Source organism: Drosophila albomicans, chromosome 2L, assembly GCF_009650485.2.
Source record: "Drosophila albomicans strain 15112-1751.03 chromosome 2L, ASM965048v2, whole genome shotgun sequence".
In the NCBI taxonomy this organism is placed as follows: domain Eukaryota; kingdom Metazoa; phylum Arthropoda; class Insecta; order Diptera; family Drosophilidae; genus Drosophila; species Drosophila albomicans.
In genome coordinates, this window is record NC_047628.2 from 14,422,197 (window position 1) to 14,444,716 (window position 22,520).

Genomic DNA, 22,520 nt, shown 5'->3' on the forward strand with positions numbered 1-22,520 from the left:
ATGCATAATTAATATCACTCGCACTGGGTATTAGAAATTTAAGCGGAAAATGTGGAAAATGTTATTTGCTGTGTCTAGAACAATTGCTTCAGAGGGTTGGGATACATCTTGCTATTGCATAAATTGTTACAAGTTTATTACAGGGTAAACACAGAGAGGAAAAAAAAGCTGAGAATAAATAAAACAGCATGACAAAACCGTTTGCTCAACAACAAGAAATATGCAAATGCAAATCTCAACTGGCAAGCAGAATAAGTAAAAAAAAAGATACAGACACACAGAGCGAGAGAGAGAGAGGAAAAGAGAAAGGTGCATTTTGTAGGGGCCAAAAGTGGAGGCGTGTCAGGTGGCGTATGAGCAACGACATTGCGTATACGTCTGTATGTAAATGTGTTTAATTAAAATGGTGCAACAAACACACCTGTGTGTGTGTGTGCGTGCGTTTAACCGTTAGTGCACACTGCAGAGCAACATTTCGCATTTGCATAAGTAAAGTAAAACAAATACTCGACTCGCACATGGCTGAAGACAATGTAAAACCGCAAAATTCCCCCCTTGGTGAACTGCGGCTCTTTAAGCAAGTCCCCGGATGAGCATTTAAATCTATTTACCTGCCTTTGAAGGTTGCTCTTGCCACTCAGGTGTTACTTTTGTTACTTCTGCTGCTGCTGCTTCTGCTGCTGCTGCAGATACGGATAAGAGTAATCAAATAGTCGTAAAGTTCGAGTGTGTATAATTAATTTGGCAAAGCCTGTGAAAACAAACCACAAGAATAGAAATTGAGAGCTGACAAAACTTTGGCAAACATTGAGGTAACTGAGGCAACTATAAGTCGCATTCTTCTCTAACACTTTACATTCCCAAAGGCATTCTCAACTAAATTCCATGTGAATTTAAAAGTGTATTTGATTGAAATGAGCATGAGATGCGAATAATCTGAGATAATTGAACCACAATAAATAGTCTTAAATGCATTTCTGCGTTGTTTATAATTGAATAAATAATATATTTTATTCTAAAATATGTTTATTTGTTTTTTAAATTTTTAATTCTATAGCTATTATTAATATTATTAATTTTTTATGCGTTTTTCACTGCATTTTTCATTGAATATGATTATTTATTTATTTGCTAAACTTAATTAAACAAAAAAATCAAATTGTTGAATAATTAAAAATAGTATGTACCCAAAAATACGAATTCTAAAGCGAAAATATAATGAAGATTAAATAATTTTGTTACCTACTAACTTTGATAAAAAATAGAAAAGTAGTTTTTGATTGAATATAAATAATAATATTAATAACTCATTTGTTTGATAAAAGAAATTGAAATTTACACTAAAATTAAATAATTTATTAAAAATCAATAAAATAATCAAATAAAAATATATTTAAATGAATTGTTAACGTAAAATTTCTTTCAAATTTTTGACAAAATATTGTGAAAGAATTCCATAAATTCAATTCAACAGTTGCCTTACCATAATAAATAAAGCCTTGTCAAACTTTTGTCCATACAAGTATAGCAAATTTCGACAGTTTCAAGGCGGTTTCAGCTGTCAGAACTTGTGTCTTTGTGTGCTTTGACTAATCCGTGTGATTTGGTAGCTTGCATATGGCTTTAAGTTTAACAAGTTGTGACTTGAGCATTTAAACTGAAACTTCAAGGCTAAAATACACGTACGAAATGAAATGAAATTCATTTGGGAGCCGCATCAGAGACAGCGCATTACGTAAAAGCACTTTTACGGCTACATTTGTGCCGCACTCACACACACACACACACATATATAGAGATTATTCACGTACACACACACTCACAAACAGTTGTACTCGTCACTTGGTTGCTGGCTCAGAGAAAACTCGGATGGTTGGTAAGCACTTGGCCCCAGCTAACAGGTTGAATGCGACCAGAGATTTTTGAGCTTCTGCAAATGGCAGAGACAATAAAGCTTAGCTCGAGAGGAGATATTCACCAATCGCATGTGCTATTCGCGCTTATTGCTTAAATATAAACACACACACACACTCGAACACACACACTTTTATTTACGCTTTTGTTTTCTTTGGCATTTTCCAATAAAGTGAAATGCCAGCTTACTTTTGCGGCTTGACAGTAAATGCGGCTTTTCAGCTATAGAATTTACTTGCGAATTTTTAATACATTTCTGCTTCGTTTTTCGTTTTCTTGTCAAATTTTAAATGCATGCGAAAATCGCATTACAAAGTCATTTTTTGGCATTCACCATTCAATAATAATAATAATAATAATAATAATGCCAGTTTGTTGGGTTATTAAAATGTCATATAAACATTTCACGCTGACTTTGACTTTTGCCAGAGAGTTACGAATTTCGTTTATCACGATTTTCTTTTTCTTTTTTTTTTCCTTTTTTTTTTGTCGCTCTCACTCTTCTTCAGTCGCGTTCTCGCTGTGTGAATTTGTTGTTTTATTTTTGTAGGCGCCAAAATGTCAGCGACACGTTTCTCGTACAGCGGCAATTTATCATAAATATTCACAGATATTTTGCCCAGAGATTCATATGTGTGAATGTGTGTGGCATATACGTATAAATTCAACGCTTGTTGCGGCCTTAGAGCGCCGAGCCTCCGTTCAGTGGTCGCCCTTTGTTTATGTCGCTGTCAGCATTCGTTTAATTCAACATTAGCGCCTTGCGGCGCAGTCCAAAAACTTCGCACGTGTGTGTGTGTGTGTTTTGGATATATAACGTATACGCAGCGTGTGCATATGTTGCGACTGTTGCGACAGAACCGTTCAGTTCTTTTGTTTGGCTCATGGCCGTTTTCATTTTCACACGCTTTCGCGTTTTTAAATTGTCAAAACTGTCAAATAAATTACAACAAAAACATGCACGAAAACAATACAAAAGAACGCACTTTAACCTTTTGTATGCAAACACAATCACAAACACACACACACACACACACACACAGACAGACTCACGCATGTATAGTGAAATATGCCTAGTCTTTTGTGCATGCATTTGACGGTTTTGTCTTGTGCAAAAGTTGTGACCAAACGGCTGTCAGAGACAGTGTTTAAAACAGGCTTTTGTCACGCAGCAAAGCGTAAGACAAGCAAAAACACAAAATAAGTAAATAAAGAATAACTATAATGCTGCACGCAAATATGTTTTTGTGTTGGTAAATCTCACTCAATTTAATATTTATAGCTCAGGCTTGTATTGTTGAAACAAATTGCATAACTTGCAAAGTGTTGAAAAACCCCACAAAAACAGTTTTACAGTAAGAGAATTTTATGCGTTTTGCTTGTAACTCACACGCACACACACACACACACACACACACATGAGCGAACACACACTTGCAATAAAGTCTTGGCCAAAAAGTCAAGCGGATTTTGGCAAGCCAAAGTTTGTCTATGGCAAAAGCCGCTTAGCCTAGTTAAATAAAAGTCGAGTTCTCACTCTCTCTTTCTTGATCTTCTCTGTGCATATATTTTGCATAGAAGCAGCAGGAAGCGTTAAAGTCAAATGTTGCAAGTTGCAACTTAAAGCAACTTGATGTTTGTTATATGGATTTGTAAGCAAATTTACAGTCTAGCAATACTCTAAGGTCATTTTGGCTATTATTAAATGATTTAAAACGAACTTTAAGCGTCTTTCTCTCTCTCACTCACATGTGGTATGCTGCGTGTATGTGTGTATGAGTGTGTGGCAGGCATGTGGCAAGCAAAGCTGGCTTTACAGTTGCCAGTTTACATGCGATTCCCAAAAGGTGCGCCATTGGCGGCAACGGCTGCCACGGCTGCTTCTGTTTATTTATGGCATCTGCTTCTTGCAACATTTTGTTGCCTCTTTGTTACAGTTCGTTCGCTCACTCGTTCTCTGTGTCTGTGTGTATGCTGCGTGTTTTTGTTTTCACAAGGCATTTAAATATTTAAAAAGGCCTCAAAACCTATGCGGCGCCCAGCTATAAATATGCAATGAACTTTGAGTTTTTTACGTGGTCAGACTCCCATCTCTTTCTCTGTCTCACACACACACACTCTCTCCTTCTCTCTCTTTTGCTCGCGCTCTCTATTTCCCTAGGGGCGTATACGCAACAGCATTTTTTCAATCAGTGAATTTTGATGACTTTTTAACTAATGCCTCGGCGTCGCGTCGCTTCGCGTCGGGGCTAAATGGGCAGGTTAATTAGCAACAGCTGTTGGCCAGCTTTGCCTATCAGGGCATTTCATTAGACGTCGATTAAAATTGGCCAACAGCATGAAAGTCGAAAGTCCAGTTGCGACTTTCCATTTCCATCATGCCTCACACACACACACATTCACGTACATTGGATACATAAACCGTGGATCGTATATTTAGAGTGCCACAACACTAAGAGATGGAAAGTCTCATCTACGGAAGTCGTAAAAAGTTTAACGTATTCTTAAAGCATCAGAGGCTAAAGCCAAGTTTTAGCTTTCTAACTTTTCCAAAATCACGATAAAAGTTTCAAATTGTTACACGGCAAATGACACGCGCTCTTGTCATCTCTTTCAGTATTTTTTCTCTTTTCCTTTTTTTCGGTTGCATCTTCATCTCCATCTCAGTGTCGCTCTGTGTTAATCTGTTGAAATTTGCGTTTTAATAGAATTGTGTGTGTATGTGTGTGTGGATTTTTTTTTTGTCTCGTTTTTCTCTTTTTTTTGCGTGATATTTTGGGCAACTTTTGTCAACAGGCCACTGCGCGTGGCTGTATAAAAATGCTTATTGCTTTTAAGTACGTGATTTTGCTGTTGGAGTTTTATACGCATTTTTCTTCTTCTACTCTCAGTTGTGCGTTTGTGTATGTGTGTGTGTGCGGCAGATGCATTAAACGTATTGGTTTTTACGATTGACAAGCCATATGGGCCAAAACGTGAAGATAATTTAATTAATGTAATGGACATGAACATTTTCCCCTCGAGAGCAAAACTGCTAGTGCAAAAACTACACACAAAAGCCACAGCAGGACACAGCAAACATACATATATAGAATACGCTTTCGCATTAAAAATTTTAATTTTTAAGGGCCCCCACAAAGGCCGTGAAAAATGGCAAAAGGAAAAGCGTGAAATGAAAATGAAAATGACTGTAATAATAACTAAAACATGCGGCAGCTGAATAAATGTTTTGTGCCGAAAGGGCAGGATTAAAAATCATAAAAAAAAGAAACGAATCTCTAAAATGTTATATCAGGCATAAGAACAGTCTTCATTTTTACGAGCTGCACATTTTCCATTTCCATTTTCCCCGAAAACCAAATGCAAATATGCAGAACAAAAATCTATTTACCCAATGACTTCAGTCAGTTAGTGAAAGAGACAATAACGAAAACTATACGGATGTTATTGTGTTTTCTTTTTGCGGCGAAATTGAGCGAAACAAAAGTTGAGTTGACATAGCAAAAATGGCAAATGAACACAGACATTTTGCTGGATGACTAAATGGAAATGAAATTTACATGACAGCTAGTCTCTAATGGACAAATAAGCTTGAAGGAGTCATTCGATTGTGAAAATTGAAATTTGCAGATATTCTGATAAATACCTGGCACATACACACAAATTGACAAATACTCAAGCACACAAACAGAAAATGCAATCGAATATTCAATTTAGTATCTTTATGAACTCCAGCACTCCTTCCACTGTTCTTTACCACTTTATTACACGATAGATGAGTCCACATATTGTCTATATAGAGGCTGAAGGGAAGAATTTTAATTTCACAGTTGCTCTGATAATACGCTTCCACTCGAAATTCATTTCACAACTTTGACAGAACTTTTGGCAAATTTAACAACTTTGTTACACTCTCACAGCAACACAAAAACACAAACAAAAATTTACGCACAATGGAGCACATTTTCTTGTTTTTATATTTTACAATTTACCTTACAAATTTAAAATTCCCCTTTACAAATTGCCATAGGCAGTAGCTAAACGAGGAGGCTTAAAAAAAAGCAGCAAATGCATTTTTCCAGCACAACACAACTAAAGTGTGAAGCGAAAGGTTTTGAGTGATGCGATTCTCTACGAGTTCACATTGCTTTCCCATTGTTGCATTGGTTCCATGTAAGGTGCAAGCTCTACTCATTAGCTCCATACTCAAAATATTTGCATGGAGTCTCAATCAAAGTCTGATTCGACTTACAATCAATGGGCAGCCCATGCTTCAAGCACCAACAAATTATTGCCTACTTGACACAAAAAGCCTTTCGCATAATAAATATAAGGGCAAGTTTTCTTCGGTTACTTACTGATCAGCCAAACTTCTGAGTTTGAAGAGATAGCTGATTGTTTCTGTACTACTGACATTTCTCTTTAAAGTCAGCTTAGTTAGCAAAATGCAGTTATAGTATTTATTTTCAGGTGTTATTTTTTTCTAATTATGTTTCTTAATAAAATATTTTTGATATCAAATATTTATTTAGTATGCTATTCTATTATATATATTACAAACAAAAAATCACTCTAACCAGCTAGTCACCCCATAGTGAATTGAAATCACAAATATTGAGGCAATCCTTATCACTGAAGAAGATGTCGAGCTGCAAAGCTGATTTGCAGCACTCGTAACTGCCAAGTGGAAAAGCTGAAGTAGAAGAAAAAAGTGAAAGAATGTTGGACCACAATATGTAAATGTATGTGAGAATGTGTGTGTGAGTGTGTTTGTGTGTGTTTGGGAGCATGCTCTGGCACATAACTCATCATCAAGCGCAATTTGTGTTTAACAATCGTTGGTAATCTTTATTGGATGTCAAGCACTCGCCTCTCTTTCATGTTCTCTCTTTGCTTTTTATCTGCTGCGAATGTGTGTGTGTGTTCACCTAAGACAGCCGTAGCATTCGCTCTCCAAAGATATCTACGTCAAGTGTCAGACAAGGCACACATACTTATACACCTACTCACACACATAGAGAAAGAGAGAGACTAGCACACTCGCAAATAGATTGCGACATATGCAAAGCTTCTGCTTGCAGCAGCTCTGCGACTCGTTGAAGATTTTTTAGTGACAACGAAAGTGTAATTGAGTGCCACACAACAGACAATTCAAACACACACACACACACACACACACGTATAAGGACAGCCTGCTTTGCCTAGACAACAACAATAACAACGTGGACAATCATGAGCAACAGCAACAGCGGCAGCAGCAAAAAAATATTGTTCAAGAAAATTGCCATGGCCTGGGCTCGAACCATGCCAATGAATGCGACAGAGGTCTGCCGTTGCTATTGCATGTTCCATTCCGTTTCGTTCCACACAACGCTGTATCCCATGCTCCCCCAATGCCATTTCATTGCGTTGCGTTGTGTTGCATTGCGTTTCATTTCGTTTCCTTTCCTTGCAATGCCATTATGAGTTGTTCTATTTGATTTTTCATTTCCGCTCGGCACTTGGACTGGGAAATGGCAGTAAAGAGTGTGAGTGAGAGTGAGAGCAACGGCTTCAGAAACATGTGCATTGTGTTGGATTTGTAGCCTTTAGGCTGTAGGACGTTGAAGGAACTGGCAGCAAGAAGGACTCTGCCATAGTTGGACAGGTTGCACATGACAAGCACAAAAGTTTTCAAGTGCTGCTGCTGGAGTAGTAAGGGGAGAGCTCAAGTGAAGTGGGTGGGGGGTGGTGCTTGGTTAATCGAGCACAACAGCATTTGCCATTAAGTTGAGTTAAAGCGCTTGAGTGTAACGTTCCCTCTTTCCCACCATATTTTCCCATTCTTTTTTTTCGCTTGTTCCTTTTTGGGCATGAGTGAAGGAAAAACGGGTTTTAATTAAAATGCCTGGCATACTTTAAGACGCGTTCTTCTGTGTTCCAAAGAAGGCGCCGGCAATAAACCTCAACAGCATAACAGCTTGATATTCCCATGGCACATGGCATGGCACTCATACACACAACATCATATTGATTAACAGAATACAGTTTAAGCCAAAGTAAGTGGCTGTAATGTAAAGGAGCTCAAAACTTTTTGTTGATCCCTGAAATTTTAATATGTATATAATTGAATGTAAACAAAAGTCCTTCAAAATATGCGGTTTATTGCATGACAGCATCCGAGCATGTCACAATTTTAATAACAAAAATCCAGAACAGTTGCCAGAAATCAAAGCACTCACAACTAAATCTGTCTTTTGTGACCATAATGCCAATCAATTCAAACTGAATAATACATGTTATGTATTGTGTGTTATGTGAATAACCCTGAAATTGTAGCGCCTAATATGTTGGCAGCTTAATTAGCAGACAACAAAATGCATACAAATATCAGATTACAACACACACTTTACTCAAACTAATGCTGGACTAATACACTAATTGATTTCTGGTATTTGCGGCGTCACAAAACGCATATTTTGAGTGAACCAGCGAGAGACCATGATTTTGGTTTGATTTTCATTGCAAACATAACATGTCAGAAGGGAGAAGCGAGAGAGAGGCAATTGCCAGAAATGCTGACAAATTTGATACGTGTTATTAATTTATATTTGAGGGCGTCCATCGTGTTGCATAATGCGCACGCTAATTCAAATGCATTTATTGCCAGCTCGGCAGATTTTAATGCAACGCCTACCGCAAACAACAAACGACAAACCGACGAACTTGTTACACTTGTTAAAAGTTAGTTATTTTTATAAAATTGATATTGCTTCTTCAAAATTAAATTAAGTTTTGGCGTCAACTACATTTAAATATATGTATGTATTACTTAAATAAATTTGCAATTGCTCTTACCAATATATTTATGATTTATTTTTATTATTTCAATATAATTCTTCTCTTTTTTAAATATATTTATATAATATGCATATATATAAAAAAAATTGTGTATTATCAACTATAAGTATGTGCAAAAATGTCTGAGTAAATAGTGAAATAAAATGCTGATACCCACAGCTGAGTTAGCTGCGTAAACATATGGCTAAATGCGAGGACTACAATAACTTAGTTTGGCTAAAAGCTTGTACAAACGCTAATTGAGTTTATTATGCCCATGTTGTATGAGCGCTTCCCTCAAATTGATGCGCCATAGTCCTGTGTCCTATGTATGTGTATGTAGGCTGATGCACTTTAGAGCGCTCTTCAGCCTGTCTAGTTTTCTAACCAAAAAATGCACAAAAAAAAAAACTGCTGACGAATATGTCACGCGCAATCAGCGAGCGCGGTAAGTGCTCTAACCACGCCCCCTCCGCCCACATTTGACAAGTTGCACTATCTATAAATTATGGGAGAGCTTCAAGGTCTCGTAACGTGTCACTCGTAATGAAATTCTCCTATAGAGCGGCTTATTGGTGGTGATTGGTTGACAGCTGTCAAAAGCATTGCTCGAACTTCTAATTCGCATTCCTTTTGCAGAGTTTAATTAAACTGAACGAAAACATTGCCATAAATCGAAAGTGTTAAATTCATTTTTCACACAAAGTGATTCAAATTAATTTTTTAAATAAATAATGCCATAAAAAATCATATAAAAACTTATTAAATAAAACACGCATTAATTAAACGCACGCAATATTTAATCAAAACGAGATTTAATAATATTCGCAAAAAAAAAAATGAACCAACACAATTGAAAGTATTTTAATTAACATCAAATGGTGTTAATCAAATTCTCGAACTTGACCGCAGAATGACAACAACAGGAGGCTTCTGGCAGGTAAGTGACTGAAAACTGTTGGAATTCTCTCTCATTTGTCTAGCTAAAAATGCAAATTAATTAAAAGTTACTTGTTATTTTTTTTTGTGTTGTTCTGTGTTGAAGTTTTTCCCGCAAGCGTTTGTGCAAGCAATTAATAGTCAAAAGCCACCAATTGGTTAGCCTTTATAATTGATTTTAAAAAAACCCCGGAACGCATTAAATCAACATGTCCCTACACAAATATAATATATATAACAGGCAACCAGGATCACGTCAATAACAACAGTTGCACAACTTTTTTTATTTGTCGGTCTTCAAGTATTCAATTACACAGCAAAAACTATGAGACGAAAATAAAATTGTAAATGGTATGCCGACAAATTAGATATCCTAGCTTTTATGGTAGAGTTTCATTATTCAATTACGTATACGCATTCATTTAAATGTTGAACAAATGAGTTATTAACTTAAATTAAATTCAATGGGTGTAAATAGTAAGAGAGATACAGCCGAGAATGATCGACTGTGATATACCCGGTACCCATTTTAAATAAAACCAAAACAATACGGTATTAATTTTAAAATATACCAAATTGATATACCGGGATTACACTAAACCTTTACCAACCACTATATTAATATACATATAATATATACCATAAAGTTCACAAAATACCAGGCAAAGCAAAAGTTTTACAATTTTTATATGATCGCAACTGAATTTCTAAGATATGATATAATACCCTTCTACATATACGTAGCATATATAAAAAGCGTATTTATAACGCCGAGATTTGTGTTCAATAAAAAGAATTTGGTTAGTAATGAAAAAACTTCAAATTCTCACATTGCGTGCTCTGCTTGCATCTATTTTTGTTTTATTGCTTGAAATCGTCACATTTCACATTGATGAGGGTCACGCAAGCTGCAATAGTTCCTGATTCTCTTGTACGTCTGTGTGTGAAGTTGCACATGGCCTGGATATTTGTCAAACAAATTGGTTAGATATTTAAATCAATTTCCAGATATGTATATGCACATATGCATTTTATCATCCATTTTTTCAGTTGCCAAAATTTTACAATCTCCTTTTCTATTTTTTTGGGGCAGATGCAACATGTGTGTTTGCTTGCTTTTTGAATTCAAATTACTTTGTTTATTGATTGTAATGCGCTTTAAATTGAATTTGCATAGTGGTATTCAATTGAAATGCACAAGTAAAGCGACAAAATCGATTTAAGCTATTTAAATGCATGCGGCAACTGTGTGTTGTGCTGTGTGTTATTTGGCTAAATATCCAGTTAAATGCGGCTTAATTAGCTTGTTAAATGTTCTGTAAAATAGCATGCGATAACACACGACATTTGTAGATAGTTTATTAATTTCTATTGAAATCCACGTTTGACTTTCAATAATCTCTGCCGCATGTGTTTCTCTCATATCTTTTGCCAAAGGCAACACACGAGCACATCGTTCTCTGTGAGTGAGTTAATTAAGAAACTAAAAGATGTTTCCTTTGTTCTCTATAAAGAAAAAAAGTAGCCGCAAGCATGCAACCACACATGGTGTCTATCTCGTTCTCTGCGTTAATTAATATATTAATATATTAATATGACTTTTATATAAACTTCTATGTAATTTAATTTTTAAGTTAAGATTTTTATAGTTTCCAAATTGCATATAAATAAATATTAAGGAAATAGATTTAAATATTTTAATACTGCAATTTCAAATTAATTTTCTCTGTAAAATATTTTATTTATTTATTTTACTTAAATATCAAATTTAATTCAATTTGTAAATACAAATATAAATTAATGTTAAGCACCTGTTAAATGACTATGTTTCAATAAATTGATTTAATTATTTAAAGTCATTAGATAGATATTTTGATATGGGTATCTTTTATTTCGTTTTTCAACGCGTGTACATTAACTTTAAAATTTCATTTCTGCAAATTCTATGGAAATTCAATTATTTACGTTTTCAAATTAAATAAAGCTATTTAAGACTGTTTATATAATATAAAATAAATTTATTACAAAATTTTAATAAATTTCACTAGAGAAATTTTTAATTGGATATAATATTTTTGTATATCTCAACGAAAAGTATTGCAATAAATGCACCACACTGAGATCTCACTTTCTATAGCAAACATACAAATTGCAAATACACTTTTGCACTCAGACTAACTAACGACTTTATTGTGCACGCAGGGTAAATACTCCACATTGTATTCTTGTTTAAGCACTATTTTTCCGCTGGCTCGTAATAATAATGATGTGCAGTTTACGGGAGGATTGCGAAAGATGGGTTTTAACTTTCACAACGAGCCGGAGAGCAAATAATTTGCTGGCTGCGCACATCATAAAAATTACGCAGCACTCATACGACGCGTGGAACGGCGTGGCGTATGAGTTATATTCTGGCACTCGCACTTGACGAAGGTAAGAGGCGCACATGTGTACATTTTTAATTATGCGGGCACTCGGCGAAAACTAGCCGTGAATCTGGAGCGAGAGGCGGAAACAGAGTGGGCAAAGAGTAACTTATTAAAAATAACTCGACTGCAGTGTAAACATTATTCTTGAACAAAGCATCAAAATTAAAGCAATGAACAAGGCCAACAATGGGGGTGACCTAATCTCTGGCTGACCATCTTTTGATGGTCGAGTTACTCAGCCAAATTGCCAGGCGATTTGCATGACGATAGGCTGTTTCTCATCCTCCAAGTCGTCGCATGCCCCCGCGGCGGCTGTTGCTTTGTATTATATAATATTAAAAAAAAAAATAAAACGACAACGAAGTAGCAACGAAAAAAAAAACGAAAGAAGAATACTAGTTGTAATGCCTTGTAAAGAGCCACAAATCCTTTTTGTAATCCGGCTTTATGCCATGACGATGATAACCTAAAAGTGTGTAAAGCCGATGAAGCTACAAAAAATGTTTGTGAACTACGACAAACTACATGGAATTTGAGGGGTGGCAAGAGGGGAAAAGGAATAGCACAACTTTCATCAGATGTTGGAAAATTGCTTAATTTGCACAGCGGGCAGCAGCACAAATACCCCAAAACAAAACGAATGAAACCAACCTGACTATATACATATATATCTATAGTATTTTTGTATGTTTGTATGTAAATCACAAACAGAGTACTCGTTGTACAATGGGCTCCTAAGAAAAATCATATTATCATCTCTTGAAGAGACGCTTATTATGTTCTGATTATTTTTCGCACGCGTCTTTGGGAGACACAAAAAAGAATTGGACTCATGAAGCTCTAGAGGAGTAGTTTATTGCTACTGACCAGCAGATGCCCTGTACTTAAACGAGTAAAGGAATTGAAAGTTACTAGACCTCTTGATATATTATATAATGTCAAACAGAATTATGATTGTTATTAAAATACAAAATCGTTAAGAATAAATACAAATATTGACTTCGGGGAATTTTTCTATATGTTAAATATTAGCGAGATTAAATACCAGATTATATTAGCAAAATTTCACACTGTTTTAAATAATAATAATAATAATAATAATATTTATAATAATTCTCTAATTGAAATCCGTTATTTTAAAAAGATTATTATTGTAAAGTTGTGAAATATTTGAAGAAAATGTGCCTTAAATACTAAACAACAACTTTAATTTCAGTTAAATATTATATATATATATACAAAATTTAAAAAAAATAAAAAAATGTAATTATAATAACTTCTTTGAGCTCAATCAGCTGGTCAAAGTGCACCTTTCCGAGAAATAAAATCACACAGCTGGAGAGGCACAACAAGTTCTACTTCGCTGGTCATTTGATCATGCATGCAGGGTATTGATGGACAGCGGGTAGGGAAAATACATTTGCCACAGTCTTTTCTCCCAGTTGTCCAGTTGCTCGTTGTAAACAAATTCATAAATATACGCACACACACACAAGAACACAGAAATACACACGCACAAACACACCGTTAGGGACCCGAACTTGAGCTAGGACCAAACGAATGGTCAATGCCTTCTTTTCGCATAATTTTTTCATTTCATTCCTTATGTATCTGTATATGTGTGTAGTATGTATGTATGTGTGCTCGTTTGGCCTGCTTTGTCCATAATGAGATATCTCTATTTCTCTTTTGTTTCATTTCATCATGTTTCTGAGTACTTTGTTTTTTCTTGTATTTTATTTTATTTTTTGTATATTCCGTGCCAGCACAACTGTTCATCTCTTCTCTTATTATATTGTGTGAGTTTGTGTGTGTGTGTGAAAGAGAGTGTTGTTTTTGCATTAGACAAATGCCGCTGGGAAATTCATGCAGCGAAAAAATCCAAAGGCTCAAACAGCAAATGATACCGTCGACGTGGCCTTATTAATTAAAACACGCGCCTGCATTTCCTCTCCCCATCTATATCACACAGTTTTCCTCTCCATCGCACACATTCTGCATACACACACACATACACACACACTTTTTCTCCCTTCACATTTTAAGGTAATTTAAATTCATTGCAATTTTCGGACGGTTCGAGTGTCATTTGCATATGAATGACAACAGCCAAAAGTGGGCAAAAACAGAAAAAGGCACATCGCAAAGCTCCCAGTGTGCCGTCATGACCCTCATATTTAAGCATAATAATAATAGCAGAGGATCCGCAGCAAATGATACCACAGAAGACAAAAAGATACGCTGACCTCAAGTTATTTCTAATGTCCATTAATGTGACACGAGGAGTGAGACTTTGTGTCATTGATCTTTAAATTAATGAATGAAATGTAGTAGGCTAGTGACAATATTACACATAACTAATAATAAGATACTATAAAGAAGATAACAAGGCCAAAAACAAATATGTGAAACCATTGTTGAAGTTGATTGCACAATATATAGAATATATATTTTAATTTAAACAAGTCTGAAAGCAACAGTAGAGTGTGCTCAATTGTAAAAGACCCGCTACCCATTTATAATGATTTAAGACAGTGCAGTATTATTCTTAAAATATACTACACTATACTGATGGATATACTTGTATTTGGTATATAGCACTATATTTAAAATATTTAATATTGTCCAGCAAAGCAAATAAGACCCGTGGTAACTTGACGTTTTTGCCCATACAAAAGTATTTCTTACAATTTATGAAATCCGATCCCTATTATGTAATATTTTAATTAATTAGTTAATTTGGTAATCCCTCATAAAGAAAAAATTGAATATATGAAATACATGAATACATGAAACTCGCTAGAAATGCGATTAAAAATGTATATATATTTTTTTATATTTTGTTTTTTTTTTTTGTGCACACGCATTACAGACAGAGTAGGGGCAGCATCCGATACAATACTACACAGTGGTAGCAGAAGAAGTGTAGCTTTAAACACAAACAGAATTTACAAATTGCAAATAACAATGTGAAATAAGGTACAAGTATTCAAGCTTGGTCTGTAGTTGTTTTCGTGAAAATGCAACTAAAATTTGTAAAATCTATTTAGGTTGATTCCTTATTTGCAGCAGCTGTCTCTTCATTGACTGCCACAATCTCCTTCTCAATCGTCGTCTTCATCTTTTGCAAGTCCATTTCTAGATAGATTTTGCGCTCGTATTTGGTGGCCAACTTATCAATGATACGACCGAGGTGTTGCTTGAATATCTCAAGCAGCTCTTGCTCATTGGGTTCTCCCAAAAGTTCACCCTGCTGACAGCGTTGGAATTCATCTTCAGCCAATGCTTCGGCTAGATTGTCTTCAATGTTATCCTGTTTCTTGCGTATTTGTACAATCTCATCATCCAGTTGAGATCGCTCACGTTTCAACGTTTCATACTTGAAGATTTTCATGCTGAGCTCTTGGGTCAAAACGACGCCCGGATTCAACTGACGGGCAAATATTAAAGGCAGGCTGTGCATGGCAGGCAAAAAAAAAAAAAGATCAACAGCAGCAACAGCAGTTGTATAAAAACTAGTGAAATACTCCAAAAAATAAATAAATAAATATGTAATTTTGATGGGGAGAATATGAAATCGTTATCTTAACGTTTTGGCCGCTCAAATTTGAATAGAAATAAATGATATGAACAATGTTTCGAGCTCTCCAACAATAGCCTGCCTGGCCGAAACTACAAATGTGTGTGTGTGTGTGTGTATATTATACAGAAAAATAAACCCCAAAGTGTTCAAGCAAAGCCAGCTTAAATCTGCGTTAATGGTTCGGCACTACGAATGAAATTAAAGCCGCAGCAATCTCATTTCCGTTCATTGCTCACACACACATATACAGATGGAGTAGGAGGGATAGTGTGAGGGGACGAGCGGGCAAAAGAAATGTGCGTATACGCACAGTTGCCGCTGCGGTAACTGCGGTGGCCACGTCGACGTGACGGCAACGACAACGTCAGCGCGCTGTGTTGACTCTATCGTTAAGTGCATAAATTGAATAATGCCAACAGCGAGCAACGAACAGCATCTGCAGCAGCAGTGTCACCTCTGGCAGAGAGTTGCCAGATCACAGATCGCAAATGTTTGAGCTTTAAATTTATTGAATTTCCTTTTGAGCAGGAAGGTGCTCCACACATAAACCATCATTTGATTACTCTATCTGCTTAACATATAAGCAATAGTACTCTGTATGCTGTTGACTGTTGGAATTCAACCACACACACAACTAGACCAAAAATTTTGTCAACATTTCAGTTGTAATAAATTTGCAAATTTCGATTGCACAGTTTTGTGACCACGCAAATAGTCTGCCATATGTCGCTTAGACGTTTGTCTTTTTGTTGGCTATTCAATCAGAGTTATTTGAATGCATTCAAGCGAATTTGCAAATGAATACATTTAACAATTTTGCTTCAAGTTGTTGCCAGTTGCCAGTTGGCAGTCGCAAGTTGCAAGATGCAAGTTGTAAGTTGCTTCAGCTTAGCACACAACTTAATTTACATTTATCTGACTGTCGGCAAGCCAAATAAACGCAAAACTTCAACTTTTATTGACATTGCCGGACCACAAACAGAAAAGTCTAAAGAGATAGAGAAGAGAGTGGGAGAGCAATTGAAAATACTTTGCATACTGCATATATTTGTTGTTACTTACTTCGTTTTCAGCTAAGCACTACAACAGTCAAAGATTCTCTTCGGAAAATGGCATTAATCGTAAGATAAAGTTGCTTGGCATTTTATATAGTATGTGTACAAACAAAGCCATTGGCTACACTTTAATTAATTAAATTGTATAGGTCATTCCCCCCAAAGTGAGCTCCCTAACTGACTGACTCAGTGACTGATTGACTGTCCAGTCCAGTCTAGTCTAGTCCAGTCCAGTCGGTAGCCAAACATTTGCCACTTTAGCCAGTATTAACAAGCTCAGCTCAGACAATTGTAAATGCAAATTATGCTGACTGACGTTTTTCGAGTGTTTGCCCAATCGCCAAGTCAATGACAAGGCACCAAACTCTGTCTCCGTCTATTTTCCTATTGCTGCTGTTTATTCAACTGTAAGTCACGCACTTTTTTCTCTCGTTTTTTCTTGTCTATCCACTGGATGTGATTTCTTTCCTTTGACAATTGTACTTGATTGTCTTCCCGTCGCAGACAATCAAAAAGCGGGTCCGACCAGCTTATTGAATGCTCTTTAAATTTAATCGCTTAAGGTCAAATTGCCTATCCAAATTGCGTGCAGTTTACTTTTTCTCAATTTCATTTTATTTCTTTGGAAAATGAAAGTGTCATCGCACCTTGTGTTGAAACATTTATCAGCTGTCTGAGATGGATACGCTTATTTAAAGGTCTTTTTCTCATTATGCCAAAGCAGACTTTTCTAAGTTCATTTTCTCTCAATCGTTTACCTCAGGCACACTGCACATCAAAAGTTTTGTTGTAGGCACAATTCTATTGACTGCCTGCCCATATAAGATTTTGCAAACATTTTTCAACTCGCATTTAAACTTTTTTATGCGCATTTGATAGGTAGCGAAAAAAGGTAGATGAAATATTCATTGAGGGGGAAAACTGTTTAGCAAACGATGATACATAAGTTGTGTAATATTCAGATAAATATTATGATAACAAATAATATTTGCAAAGTTTAGTAACGTTTGATGTAATTACTACACAATAATGTTAAAGCATTGATTGATCCTCAATTGCAAGTATAAGTTTTATTCAATCATCCAATAGTAACAATAAATATTATACACAATTAAATGATAGTTGAAGTCAAATATAAAAAGCCAACTTCCATATCTCTCTGTATTTTTATTTATTTTTTTATATACTAATATAAAATTGCGTACTCGTATTGATTTGATTCTAGGATACAGCTGACTACATAGTATTAGTTATTATTAGTATTTGATATTAATATAAAATAATTATTATTTCTTTTCAATTATAATACGCATTACAATAATTTAAATTGTTGACTCCAATTATTTATCTATACTTTAAATGTTATTTATTTTTAATTATATTTCGTTTTCATAATTTAATTTGATGGCTTCTTTCGAATTTTTTGTTTATTCTTATATATTATTTCTTTTCAATTAAGATAAGCAATTATTTTTTCTTTTATACATAAATATTATGTTTAGTTAAGTTTAAGATTACGATAATTATTTTACCAATTATTTTTCCATATTTTCAGTATTATTTATTTTTAATTATAATTAGCCTTATAATAATGAAATTTGTTGGCCACTGTTGTCAGCAGCAAATGAAGGCTTGTAACTTGTGCAGCTGTATAACTGCCTTGCAGCATAATTGTCTGCAATGCGACTAAAGAAACACCAACTCACACACACTCATAAAGCACACTCTCCTACACACACACACTCACAATGAACACACACTGACGCACACTTGTATTATGAGACGTGTCTTACTCAATCTGCTGTTCATTAAAATGGCGCAAGAACTTTAGAAGCGAGGAGTGCAACCGTTCACACGCTCTGCCAACTGAAATAACAACAACATGTGAGGAACAGCAACAACAACTAAACATAATTGCAATTATGTATGTGGCCATGCCCCCATTCCCCACACCCCTCTGTCGTCTTGCTGCTTTGGTCACAGCTCGCAGCAGTGCGGCATAATTCTGTTGCGCAATTACGTAAATTACCAAAGTGAAATTCAATATGCCTGGGAAAGCTAAATGGAGATGACAGCCAATTGACTGTCATGCCAGGCCCGCACCTTCCTCCTCCTCCTGCCTTTGCTCCTTTCACTCGCCACACACCCACACACACACACATTGAGACGTCTCCCAATAGAGCCTTTTGCTATGCATTATCAGTGGAGCCGACTGTGCTACTAATTGCCCATGTTTTACATGATTGAGCAACATTATGAGCGAACTCCAACTCGAACAACAACTCGAACATCTTCTCCCACTCCACGAATGATTCATTTGACTGCGCGTCCATGGCCATGGTTGATGAGTAGCTGCCACCGATGGAAAGAGAACGAGCTAAAGCGAAAGTCCATTGTTGTGCCATCTTTATTGTCAGCGCATCTATTTTAATACCAATTTTTGTTACCATTTTTTTTTATTGCGCACATTTTTCTTTGCAATTTGTTTTGATTTATGTTACGGTTCTCGTTGTTGTCGTTATTCTTCCGCTTTTTGCCAGGTTTGGCCTATTGTTGCTGCCTAGCCTACTGTCTGCTGGTATTACAACCGGCATTGACATAGTTTTCTCTTATCGTTCTTATCACATTGACCATATTTTATTGCCATTTTCTTGTTTGCTCTCAGCTAAAGCTTTTTTTTCGATGCTGCCATTTCTGCTTGGCAGGCAAATTGAAAAAGGCCTAGGATATTTTCCGCAATAGAAAATTTCGGGTCATGACCTGAATTGACATGGAATTTAATTAATTTCCAATTTTTTGCAATATATTTTCTAAACATTTGCCACTTGAACACTCCTGAGGACTCTTCCTTTCTGTGCACGTGTCAGCAAAATGTGATCGCCCGCAAAATAGAAACTATAAATTTGCTGTCAATACTCGTATATCCTTTTAGTTTTGCACGTAGGCCTAACGGAAAAGCTCTTAAAGTGTTATTTATAAGCATTTGAGTGCATGCCAAATACATTTTCCCACTTTAAATTTTCCCAAAAATCATTTCAATAATATTCAATGAAAGTTTTATTTTCAGTTTTTTTTGTAAGTAATTAACAACTTCAAAAGTTGTACGAATATTTGCGCAGCACTTGAAAATAATTTCAATTTATTCGACGCAGCTTATTTTTTGTCGGCATTGTCGTTGGTCAAGAAAAAAGCAGAAATAACGACAATGTCTAAACACAATTAATGATGCATAAATTGCTGATAAGCTCAATTAAAGTTGGTGCTGCCATTAAAAGGACACTAAGCAGATTACACTGGCCAACAGGACGACGAGGCAAAAATTATGCAGAGAAAACGTGAGAAGCCAGAAGCCCATTATCTATGTGTATTGATTTTTGTCATTAGATCTGACAGTGAAATTATAAAAAACAAGTAAGAAAGCTACAGTCGAGTGTGCTCGACTGTGAGATACCCGCTACCCATTTTGAATAAAAGCAATATATTTTGCGGTATTATTCTCAAAACATACCAATTATACTACAAAAATACTAAAAATATATTTTGGGGTATTATTATAAAAAATATACCAAATATACTAAAAATACTAAAAAAAATATACCAAATGGTATATTTGGTATATCGATATAGTACACCATTCAAAATATACCATAGACGGCACAATATACCAGATTGTCGGCCAAAGCAAATTAGACCCCTAGTAAGTGTTTTTGCCCATACAAAAGTATTTCTTTAATAACTTCCACAATTTTTATCTGATCGCAACCAAATTTTCAGGAATCATAACTACTATAGTAATTATTGTGTACATTAAAATTCGCAACTCTAGCTTTAAAATTAGGCTTGTTATTCGATTTTTTTGATTTGCAGGGGCGGAAGTGGGCGTGGTAAAAATTTGAAACAAACTTGATCTGCGTGCAAACATAACAAATGCTGACGAAAAAAAATTATAGCTCTATCTCTTATAGTCTCTGAGATCTAGGTGCTCATACGGACAGACGGACAGACGGACGGACGGACGGACATGGCTATATCGGCTCGGCTGTTGACGCTGATCAAGAATATATATACTTTATAGGGTCGGAGATGCCTCCTTCTACCTGTTACATACATTTCCTGCCGGCACAAAGTTATAATACCCTTCTACCCTATGGGTAGCGGGTATAAAAATCAAGAAAGAAAGCTACAGTTCAGTGTGCTTGACTATGAGTTACCCTCTACCCATTGTGAATAAGAGCAAAACAGTGCGGTATTATTATGAAAATATATTAAAAATACCGAAATTATTAAAATATACCAAAGGCTGTATTTGGTATATGTACACTCAAAATACACCGTAGTACTAATCATGACAGATTGTCAGTATTTCATTAATAACCTATACCATAAATACTGTAGTTATTATTGTATGTGTCGAAAATCGCTATTCTAATTTCAAAATTACGAATGTTACTCGATTTGCGGGGACGAACAAAGTTATAATACCCTTCTATCCTTTGGCTAGGGGGTATACAAAAAAAACGCACGTGGGATGCATTCAAAACAAGTTGCTTTACTTACAGATACCCTAATAATACAGTTTTCTACTTGATAAATAAAACATTGCACATTTGTTGGTGTGCATTCAAATCAAGCTGCTTAATTTAGAGATAGTCTAATAATTAAATCGTCTCCTTTATAAATTTATTGTCGTTTAAAGTTCATTTTTACAGGGTATGGGAAATTTGTTGCCTGACAACGGTGAAGGCAACAAATTAAAGTCCACATTTTGTCTGCCTGGATTTACAATCATTTTTTTTTTTATGATGCATTCCCCGTTCATTCATTTTGAGCATCTAAATCTAATACTGGCTTGCCTTTCGTTATAATAGGCTTCATTTTATTCTTTTATGGGTAGACAACGACTCTGTATATACTACTTCGACTACGACGACGGCGACTGTGCAAATCCCTTTTATGTTCTCAAGTTACCAACCTGTCGTTCAGGGATATTTGCCTTAAGCTTCGTTGCGTCCTTCGGGCCTGTCAAGTGGCAAGGCAGCAAAGCAGCAAAGGCGGCAGCAACGAGGCAACGTTGCGTATGAGAAAAGTTTAACATTTGCCACCCGGCAACTAAAACTTGGCCAAGTATCTTTACAGACGAAACGAAACGCAAGAAAAAAAAAACGAAACAAACCAAAGAAATTGACCGTCATTTGTTTTCTTGACACTTTGAAGAGCGCCCAGTGTCGGCTTATTTTTTATTTCTAAAGACCCAAACCCAAAAAAAAAAAAAACAGCAAACAAAAAAATACAAAACGGGTTAAGACACTGAGACAGCGAGCGATAGATACGACGGTGGCAAGGACTCTTCAACTGGGACGTCATCGTCAATGTCGGGCATAACTTTGCATAATTTTGTTTGGACGTCGTCTATTGTTTTGTCGCTAAATAAGTCGCCAGTTTGATATTAATAACACCTCATTATCGCTTCATTTTATTTTTCAGCACAGTGCAAAATATGCTTTTGCCAGCGGCCAAAGCCATTTATCATAATCAAACAGAGAGCAACGGACATTGAACAACGACGATGTCGACGTCGAGTCGAGTTGGAAAAATAAAACGGAGTAGCATCTCTCGAGCATAATCGACCTTCAAATTTGATCATTTTCTGTGCCAAATTAGCAAAATTTTGGCATTGCAATTGTTATTGATGAGTTTGCATCGAACAAGCGTCTTAAGTATTTTATTGGTAACATCAGAAAATAATGAAATGATTGCATTGTCAGCTACAACTTTTCATCA

The 22,520-nt window shown here is 35.7% G+C and overlaps 1 protein-coding gene across 1 annotated transcript; it reads right to left on the bottom strand.

The window, feature by feature from the left end:
- Positions 1-14,907: 14,907 nt before the first annotated feature.
- On the bottom strand, positions 14,908-15,791 carry LOC117564200 (uncharacterized). The gene has a single exon (XM_034242878.2). The coding sequence runs from the start codon at positions 15,562-15,564 to the stop codon at positions 15,148-15,150; it is 417 nt and encodes a 138-aa protein (XP_034098769.1). The 5' UTR covers positions 15,565-15,791; the 3' UTR covers positions 14,908-15,147.
- Positions 15,792-22,520: the final 6,729 nt, after the last annotated feature.

Excerpts from the sequence above, each read along its gene's own strand:
- LOC117564200 (XM_034242878.2), bottom strand. The coding sequence starts at position 15,564 with ATGCACAGCCTGCCTTTAATATTTGCCCGTCAGTTGAATCCGGGCGTC.